The sequence below is a fragment of the Heptranchias perlo genome, chromosome 14 (genome assembly GCF_035084215.1).
Source record: "Heptranchias perlo isolate sHepPer1 chromosome 14, sHepPer1.hap1, whole genome shotgun sequence".
NCBI classification, from domain to species: domain Eukaryota; kingdom Metazoa; phylum Chordata; class Chondrichthyes; order Hexanchiformes; family Hexanchidae; genus Heptranchias; species Heptranchias perlo.
Window position 1 is genome coordinate 46372655 of NC_090338.1, and position 10907 is coordinate 46383561.

Consider the following 10907-nt stretch of genomic DNA (forward strand, 5'->3'; position numbering starts at 1 on the left):
TTGCATCACTGCCGAAAGGCAATTTTAAGATTTTGTCCTAACTGCTCTGATTGAACACTGTTTTTCCTCAATATAACTCCGGACAATTTAAACAAAATTTATAAAGGATGCTTATTAAGTGATAATGAGAGATACTCTTGAACATAATACACCATTTTAAAAATATGAATATGAATAGTCTAGACTACTTTTCCTAGATGTAGAAAGAACATATAATCAGGTGGAGTCGAGATTTCACATTGGGTGTCATCAAAAGTTGGAGGAATTTTATTAAGGCACTTGGCATGTATTTCTCAGCAGTTAATAAAATGGCTTCTTTCTCCTTTGATCTTTATAGAGGTAACAGATAAGGTAATTCCTTATAATTTGATATTGCTTTCACTTTGATTAGAGCTGCTGCTCTTTGAGGTCTATTCTCGTGCAATACTCATGGGTTGCAAAGGGAGGAACTTTATTTCATTACAACCTAGAAATTATGGTTGGTGACATTAGCATTGGATACTTAACACATTTGTATGACATTGCTCTGTCTCCTATTTTAATGCAGACGTTAACTCGTTTGCTTTAAATGGATTAATGACTCCATGAATATAGCGGAGAAAGTAACATCATATAAATATGTTAAGGGTTTGACCATTATGATTGCCAACAGTAATTCCTGGGCTTTTATGTTGATTTATCATATGTTGATGTTTTATTGGATATATTGCAACTATTATTTTCACTGCCTAATATAAAGCAGATTTTCAAAGCACCTGTATTTTTCTTACAATATAAACAATTTGTTTTTCTAAAATCAAGGCAATGGTCCCCCTAACAGGACCAAATTTCCTTTGTGGACAAAGACAAAGTTTCAATATCTGGGGGCAGTAAATGTCTAGTCATGATGTTCCAGCCATCATGACTATCAGGCAGGCTTGATGGACCAGCTGGTCTTTCCCTGCCTGTCATTTTCGTATGTTCATATATTGGTGACTACACTTCAAAAGTATTTCATTGGCTGTAAAGTGCTTTGGGACATCCTCAAGTTGTGTAAGGTGCTATATAAATGCAAGTCCTTTGCTTTACCTTTAGCAAGATGACTGGTTTTCTCCAGGAAATGCACTGCTACAGTGCCACCCTGTAGTGAATGTTAAATACTGCCGTTAGAATCAATATAAAGGGCTTGAGCTCAGCTCATGGACGGTTATGTAACACAAAGGAGCATAACTGTATAATCACAGTGCGACCTACATGTGAAATACCACTAGGCTGTGATGTAATTCCATAGATAGATGAATACTTCCTGGATTGATAATGAGAATGTGAAGATGGAGCTGCAGCCGTTCTTGTTTTCCTGGTTTTAACGTCAGGGGACTGCTTTAAGTGCTAGCAGCTTTCGTGGAATTTCTTTGGTCATGTTCTTGTGCAGGACCCATGGTCCACTTCTGACCTTGCATTTCCTCTAGCATGCAAAAGAGCATCCTAATTCAGTCCATGGGCTGAGTGGCTTTACACAGCTCTCAGCCCAGAAGTAAGAGATGGATTTTTGCTGAAGCTTGACAGGACTATAATATTGTCTTGCTGAGGGGTGTCTGATGGAATTTTTTTAAGGACCATGGGCATCTTGTGTAATGGACTAAATACCCCAAGAGAAGTTAAAAACATATGAGTTGTTACAAGAATACTGGGCATTTCCAGATATAACATGGAGGAAGCAAGAATATTCAAAATACAGGAACCAGCAGAACCAGCGTCACTACCATTGTAATAACAAATGTAAGGAATCTTACAACACCAGGTTATAGTCCAACAATTTTATTTTAAAATCACAAGCTTTCGGAGATTATCCCCTTTATCACTCCGAAAGCTTGTGATTTTAAAATAAAATTGTTGGACTATAACCTGGTGTTGTAAGATTCCTTACATTTGTCCACCCCAGTCCATCACCGGCATCTCCACATCATTGTAATAACAGGTTTGTCTTGTTGGTACAATTCAAAGAGACAAAATTAAAACCATCAAAGGATGGCATCCATACTCCACCCTCATATAACCAAAAGGCAAAGGAAAGCTTGAGAAATATGTTACCTAGTAGGCACCACTGATTAAAGTTTTTATTGGCAGGCCACACATCTGGAAGTGCATCTGTCTTTTTACTCTCGCTTTTCTTTCTTCCCTTCACTTAATCTTTGAGACTCTCTCTCTCTCGCTGCACATTTACTAAATGCAGACAGAGCAATTGTGAAATCAATTGTACAATACTGTAAGAATATCAAACTGGGAATGGTGCTTGCATGGAATGTGATAGGACTGTAAGATTTCAGTTAATGTGCTGAGTGAGCACTGCTCTGCAGTGGCAGGCAGACTACAGTCCTTGGTGTTATCTTGTGTTATCTGTTGCTTTGCTGTGATAAATTTATTTTCTCCTATCATACTAATGCTCCATTTGAACTTGAGCAACATTAGCAAGGGGCGCCAGCTGTGTTTTGAGAGGCAAGAACACAGAGATGTGAGCTACGGACCCTCTTTATATTTGTATTTGTCAACTACTCAGTGTGTTCCACGAAGGATGTTTATCTCCATATGAATTGTCATTGTTGAAAAGATGGGCAAACAGTGACCCTACTGGTGGAATTGCACTAGAGCGTAATATGCATTGTGTAAGATTTTTAATTGACGTTCTTGTCGACAGCTGCTGGTAGAAGTACGAGAGATTGGGGTGAGCATTATTTCTTGTTGCTTCTATATCAACATCTTTTCCTCAGACCTCCCTCTGCTGTAGTTGTGACATTTTATGAAGAAGTAGAAATCCTAACAGCAGAAGTTTAATTTTCAGCATGTTATTCAGGTGTCAGCCTTAACTCAGTGGTAGCACTCTTGCCTCTGAGTCAGAAATCTGTGGGTTCAAGCACCAACTCCACAGACTTGAACACATTGGGCTCGATTTTAGCGTCGGGTTTCCTGCGGGTTTCCAGCGGGGGGGCCCTGAAAATCCCGATATCCAGTCACGTGACCGGATCGCGCCGAGATCCCGGCCACTTCCGGGTCCCGCGCTGACGTGCGGGGCTGCGTGCGCAGGCCCCGCTGGTGGGAATCCCACAGGCAATTAAAGCCAGCGGGGTTCCACTTGAGTGTACTTACCTTGCTTGTTGAGGTCATTAAATGAGCTGAAGCAGCTGTCAAAACAGGAAGTGTGGGATTTTAGGTTCAAGGCAGTGTGTTTCACACACTGGGGGAAACAGTCTCCCTTCAACCGGTCGTGTTCCAGCCAGCAGCCTGTGGCAGCTGCCAAGGTGCACTCCACAGCGGGTGGGAGAGCCCTCACCCACGCAGGAGGCCACAGCGTCACGTAGGGCAACCCCTGCCCTCCACCACCCCCCGCCAAGCCAGAGGACAGACCGACGTGAAACCGCATCCCCAGTGCGAGGAACCAACTGCCTACCCTGCACAACCCCTCAGACCAACACCTGCCAGATGGGTGGTGCCTTGACATCCTCGGAGGACGAACAGCATGACCAGCCCCAGCAGCCTCAGAGTCCACGCCGTCCACCTCTGACACGTGGAGCTCCACAACAGAGTGCTGTGACACATCCACCTGTACAGCAGGAGGGAGGGCTACCGCAGAGAGAGACGCGTCGCAGAGGGCACTACCCTCGCCACAGGGTCCACAGACCGAGGCGCAGCTCCCCGGACCTCTCCGAGCAGCAGTGCACACGGAGGCGCAGATTCACTTGACATGTAGTCGTGGAGATCTGCAGGCTCTTTCATGCCGAGCTGCTCCTGGCTGGCCCCAGCACCATCTGCTTACCTGTCGCTGCCAAAGTCACCACTGCCCTCCACAACTTCTCCTCTGCTTCCTTCCAGGGTGCAGCCGGGTACACCGCCGATGTCTCTCAGTCGTCTGCGCGGAAGAGCCCTGCAAATACACCTGCACCTACTCTGCAGTAACACAATGGGTGGCATCAGTGGTGGGTCCTCATAGTGATACCCAGGAGCGGGCATCATTGGACACAACAGACAGGATTCGCGGAGACATAGCAGTGGTGGTGCCAATATAATGTGTGATGTTTGTTGCTCTGAAATTCAATATAGGTAACACCCATGGCAAACCCTCAGACACCCTTGTGCATCCCCTTCATGCTCACGACACGTTTGCCGTACGCTGCCTACTGCACATATGCGATGCATGCCCTGTGGCTGCAGCACAGGTGGTGGCAGGTTGAATGAGGCTGGCCGTGAGAGAGATGCACGAGAGCGTGAGTATGGGATAGAGACATGAGATTGTATGAGGATTGGGTTGCGTGTTAGTGGCGGGTGAGTACTGGCGAGGTGAGTAGGTGCAGGTAAGATGAGGATGGGGTTTGAGTGGGTATTTGGGGTGATGTGACAGAGTAGTGTTGGCGGTGCCGAAGGAGATGTGGGGTGGGGGCAGTGTTGTGGCAGACGGAGTGTAGGGGAAAGACTACGTGTTCTCATTGTGGCTGACCTACTGAGGTCATTGGAGCGCCTCCTGCACTGTATGCAGGTAGGCGATATGTTGGTGGTGCAGGTGACCCCCTCTGCCACCTCGAGCCAGGCCTTCTTGGTGTCAGAGGCAGGCCGCTTCCTCCTGCCCGCCGGGTGGAAGATCTCTGTCCTCCCCCTCCTCCTCACCCCATCTGATGATACCTGGGGTGAGGCATCATTAAACTGGGAGCAGCCTTCCCCCTGGGCTGCTCCATGCTGTAATTTGTTCCATTGGTTGCAGCATCTGTCAGTGGAGGACTGCCCCTTTAAGTAGAGAGCCTCCAGCTGACAGATCGTACTGCGCATGCGCAGCCCGCCCGACACGCAGACCAGCAGCGCAGAGCCCGGAGGAGCAGGTAAGTGATTCCAATTAGTGCATTGCCTGCTACGATCGCGCGGGCAACCCACTAATTTCACTGGGCGCGGAGGCCACGCACCCGAAACCCAACCCGCCGGAAACCCGCAGGCCTGCTAAAATCAGGCCCATAATCACAAGAAGTAAATTTTAGAAATAAAATAGTGAAAAATTCCAAGTGCACTTTTGATCACATGTGGAAAACATTTACAAACAACTTTCTCTACCCATATTATTCCCATCTCTATGGGATTCTTATGTTTTATGATTTTCATATCTAATGCAAATATTAGCATGATCGTCAAAATAGTGGCACAGACCTGTTAATTCCATAAAAGCAACTGTTGCCACTAAAGTTATAAAATGGCAATGGAAAGATCCAGCAATGTGTGTTCCACATAACTCATTGTTGTAACATACAGGAAAAATATCTGCTGTTGTGGGAAAATCACCACTCGGAGTCAGACTTAAAGATTCAACATGCAGTTTATTGGACAAAGTACTTTGGGAGAAGAACTGGACACTCCGTAGTGTACGCAGCTACTCTTCTCAACTACAAAATGGTTGTCACGCTTTTTATACCTTTAAAATACAGACTTTCAGTAGCTTTTACATCATTAATCTTGATTACACACATTAACCAATTAAGCCCGCACAGCAACAACGGACTGTTTACATATTAACCAATCAAATTAAAACAACTGTTATCACCTTAAGACAGTATGCCTTTGTTTCACGCAGTCTGGTTCTATAGTTTTATCAGTTCGTTGTGAAATGGCTTTTGTATTCCCAGACTGTAAGTCAGTTTTGGAATATACAAACTCAGCACTTTTAACTGTCTTTCCCACAGTCACAGAATCCATTTTGTTTAGTAGTGTCCATTTTGTTAGTAGTCAAGTGTTATGTTTAAGCTTTAATTAGGGTTAGTCTAATCTACACAAAGTGCATTTCGGTGTGGTTTTAGGGTAATGACCACTGCCATGTACCCAATAGTCACTTCATCGTTGCCTTTAACCCAACAGCCCAAATTTTACGCAAACACTGCTTTAAAAAAAATATGCCTGAAACAGGTGATGGGCAACTGAATGAGCAGAAATAATTAAAAGATGGAGGTGGTTACTACAAAACATGCAAAGTCAGAAGCAAACTGTACAGAAAAAAATGGGAGGTGAGAAAAATTGATGCTTAAAGGAAGAGAGACAAATAGCAGAGAGCTGGGAAACAGAAAGGAAAGAAGCATAGAGAAGAAAGACAGCATTGAAAGAGTGCTTCTGTCTTTCCCATTGGCTCATCAAAATAATTTCTCCAGTTTATGTCTACTCTCAGAAACAACAAGGATTCAATTTTGTGAGAAAGCTGTGCTTATTACATTTAGATTGCCTTTAACTGAATCTTAACATTGTACAATATAGCCCAAAAATATCATAAGACAATTATGGATGAGGAAGGAGATTCTGCCCACTATCGTTCATCCACCCTGAAAGACTCCGAGTCCTCCCAATACAGCATCCGGTTGTTTCCAATTAAATCATCCCAGGTTTTTCACTTCCATTACTTTACCCTTAGGCCTATTCTATCCATTGATCACTCTTTGTTTAAAGAACTTCCTGATATCAGTCCTAAATTTGGCCTTTACTAGTTTGAACCTGTGTTCTCTTGGCCTATTCTCACAATTTAGTTTGAAGTAACTTTCCAGATTTACCCTTTTTATCCCATATACTGTCTTATATACCACAATCAGATTGCGACTCAGTTGCCTTCTTTCAGAGTCCAAATTTCTCCAGTCTTTCCTCATAACTCAGATCTCTGATACTAGGGATGAGCCTTGTGGCTTTTCTCTGGACCACTTCCATTTCTTGAATGGTTGTCCTGTGTCTTATTGACCAGAACTGGACACAGTACTCAAAGTGTGGTCTGACCAGAGCACCACACAGTTTAAACATTTTAAGTCTACTAAGGCTGCTAGGTCTCTTTCGATTTCATCCTTAGCTTTTTCAACACTATTCATGAATACACCTGTCACCCATTTTTCCTTTGCACATGCAGCTATTTACACCTGTCTGAATTAATTTTAATCTGCCATTGGACTGCCTATTTACATATTTTGTCTGAATCATTTTGTAATTTCTGTGCAGCCTCCTCTGAATCCATTGATGGTCCTGGTTAATCAATTTGCATTGCGTTTCAGAATCTGAGTCATTGAAGTAAATTAAAAACCTTAGAAGCAGACTTGCTTGTAACTGGAATTGGGATAGCCATACTAGAAATTAATACTTGAAAGAGGCTTTGTAAAGATATATACATATATATTCTGTTTGGTTTATGTACACACCAAACGGCCTGTAATTACATACAACATTAAGATTAACCCTGGTAGTACACAATGCTTCAATAACAAAATCAACTTTCTGTATATTCTGTAATTTTTCATAATTTGCTTTTTAATAAACCATTCTCAGGATTATGGGTGCCGCAGGCTAGGTCAACATTTATTGCTCATTCCTAGAGAAGATGGTGGCAAGCCTTTTTATTGGATAGCTGCAGCCCAAATGGTGAGGGTGCTTTTAGGTCGGGAGTTCGAGGATTTTGACCCAGGGATCATGGGTTAACTTTAACAAAAACTTCAACATTTGCTAATAAAGTTTAATAAAAGTTGTATTTTATTACATGGCCAGTTACTTTTTATTCCTGTATTAACCATCTGCAGAGAGTAAATGTTCAGTAGTAACTAACGCTGGAGATCTGAGTCAATCCCAGAGAGAATCGAGCTTTCTTCTTCTTTCCAGTCACCTGTTTTCAATGCTACACGAAGTTTATGCCAAAACAAAGTAGTCTCCCTTTGATGTTGAGGCCACTGCAAATACGTTGTCTTTTTCACCAGTTTCCTCATTCTGTGATATGGGGAAAGTTGTTCTGGCGGTATGTCCTCTAAAAAAATCAAAATCAATACATCTTTCCGTTCATCAAAAAGCCGAAAACTTGCCACCTGAATTTCTCTGGAACACCATTCACTTTCCAAAAAGTGGCGACTGATTACACAGATCGTTTTCCTACTCATATAAATGTTGTCCACGATGTTATCAATGATCGGTCTCCCAGGTTCGAAATCTCGATGGTGGAGACATAAGGTCCATTCGTTATTCCGTTCCAGATTTGGCAGCAATTGATTTAATACCCATTGTTCATCATGCGCGTTATATGAAATAAAGGCATCATATACATATGTTTCACCTCGTCGTCTCTTACGATTTTTTTCATAAATGAATGCTAAGAAGAGGTAATATGCATATACAACATGCCATCTCCAAAAATGATAGGTAAAACTTGCTATTATTGTCATTATTATGACTGTAGATGATGAAATGTAGAGCAGAAACTCAAAATGGATAATACAAGAAGTTGAATTAAAAGTAACCAATTTCATCCCCTTAAGATTGGGTGGGTAAGCACATGTAAACCGATGGAAGTATATCACTTGAGTTTTATTGTCAGAAAGCGACCAATTTTGAAACCAAGAATTACCACATGCACACATAAAAGGGTTTTCTCTAAGGTCCAAAAAAGTGAGTGAAGGTACTGCTCCGATGTGTGTTCGGTTTACAAGACCAATTTCATTACCCGCAGCCCTTAGGAGTTTTAGGTTGATCAGCCTTGCATCCTTCAGAAAGTCTAGATTCTGCAACCCGACTTTATTAAGATGAAGTTCAGTCAAGGCATGTAACTGCAGAAACAGACTAGAACTAATGAATTTTAAGACATTTTTGCTTAAGTCCAGGAAAGAAATATTTGGCGCATAGCAAAAAGTATGAGGATCAATGTAACTAATGACAATATTTCCTGCATGGAGCTCTTTCAAAGAATCTAACCCTTTTAATAAGTTTGAAGGGAAATGCTGGAGACCATTTTTAGCCTGGCTATTTATCGCGAGATAATGCAAGGACTTCAGTGAAGTAAACGGAGGTCTGTCTAGCCTCCGTGAGGACGCGAAAGTGAGATGGTTGTCAAATAGTTGAAGTTCCCTCAAGGATTTAATTGCTGAAAATACGTTGTCTCTCAGAATATCACTCGTTAGTTTGTTGGATCCCAATAGCAATCGTTTTAAATTTGAAAGCCCATCAAAACTCCCTTCATGCAGACCGTATATCTGATTGTCAATCAAATTAAGGTAACATAAATTCTTCAAATGGATGAATGTGTATTTATTAATAAAACTCAATTTGTTGCATCTAAGATTAAGAATTTTCAGCTTCTTCAGATCTGAGGAGAAGTTGCGTATTTCTAGCAGATAATTGTTACCCAACTGTAGTTCCGTTAATTGAAAAAGGGAAGCGAAATCGTCAGAAACAATACGAATAATTTTATTGAAACTGAGATCCAGGTTCTCCAAATTGTATGCATCCAAAATTGCTTTTGGAACCACAGTAAGTTCGTTGTTAGCTAGGGATAACTGTCTTAAATGAACTAAACCTTTGAAAGAATGTGAGAGAAAGCTTAATTTATTCATTGATAAATCTAAGTGCTCTAAATGCACACATGAACTAAAGACGTTGTCATATAAGATGTTCAGGCTATTTCCTCTCAGGTTTAAAACTTTTAAATTTTGGTGCAAAATGCAGATTTCCAACAGGACGTGATTTGTTTCGTTCAATTGTAAATTATTTAGTTGAATATCCTCCAGTGACACATTTCTTATGCTTGCAAGAAGCGTCAATATCTCAGATGGTTGCAAGTGAATTCCACCTAAGGCTAATTTCTTCATCTCTTTTAAAAACGATTCATCTCCAACATGCAATACGAACGACTCATTGGCTCCGACAAATGAGAGATCCAGAGAGAGGAGACTGCGCAAAACGTCAGATGTTACAATGAACACTACAAAAGGATTGTTTGATACGTCCAATTCCTTTAGGTTATTCGGCACACGAGAGATGTTCTGGGTCGTGAAATGATCCAAACCATTGTCTCCTATCTGCAATTTTTCCACAGCAACAGCGTTAAATACACAACTCACTTCCTCCAATCGATTTAACATGTTAGAGGTTAAATTGATCGTTTTTACATTTATCAAGCTGACAAAGGCATCAGGATCAATCCGTTTAATAATATTGTTGTTCAGTAACAATACAATGAGATTCCCTAAGTCATCCAGCATGCTTCTGGATAATGCAGTCAGTTTATTGTAACCAAGATCCAAGTAAGATAGATTCTTTACACCTCCGAAAGTCAACTCCGCAATATCACTAATGCTGTTCTTTGAAATGTTCAATACTTGCAGTTGAGGCAAGCGATCAAAGTTGGATTTCTGCAGACTCGTTATTCTGTTTTCAGATAAGTCCAGGTTTTTCGTATTGGTCGGAATGTATCCTGGCACCTTGGCCAAGTTCATCCTGTAACATAACACTTTCAAATTCGTGCCAACAAGTAAGGAGCCATGTACTTGGCAATCATGCAGAGAGAAACTCATCACTTGCAGTCCTAAATCGTGATTTAAGAAAGCTAAAACTAGTAGAAGTTTAGTAAAATTCATGGTTACCACGGCGATCTGTGACTAACCTACACTGAATTGACTGGAGTGCATAAGGAAGTTTCGCAATTGAAACGGAACCACCGCCAAATCCCTACACGAATGTTTCATGATCCTTTCTGCCACGTTTTCCGCATTTAAGAAGCGAAACAGATTTTACTGTTTAAATAGTTATTGGTTCAAAGTCCCATAGAGCTGGGATTTCGCCACAATGGCCATTTAGTTGAGAAAACTTAATCCTCATAAAGTACATCACAATTCAACTGGTTTATGCGGAGTAAAAACTCAATTGCTATTGGTGATTAACACTTGGGCTGGAGTTATACAGCCTAGGGGGTCACATCTAATGGATTTAGGGGAGCTCAATAGTTAACTGAGGGACACTGCAATTTTTGCATTGAAAGCACCCAAAAACACTTGACAATGGGATGCATATATTTGTTCTTGGACCACGGGCAACACTGGCAAGGCAATATTTATTTCCCATCCCTAACTGCCCTAAAGACAATAAGCATCAACCACAGAGTAGGACTGAAGTCA

General features: G+C 41.7%; 1 protein-coding gene across 1 annotated transcript; it reads right to left on the reverse strand.

Moving 5' to 3' along the window:
• Positions 1-5310: 5310 nt before the first annotated feature.
• On the reverse strand, positions 5311-10421 carry tlr22 (toll-like receptor 22). The gene is given in 1 exon segment (XM_067996393.1): positions 5311-10421. A coding segment is annotated over 1 exon segment (2850 nt). The 3' UTR covers positions 5311-7571.
• Between the last annotated feature and the right edge of the window lie 486 nt (positions 10422-10907).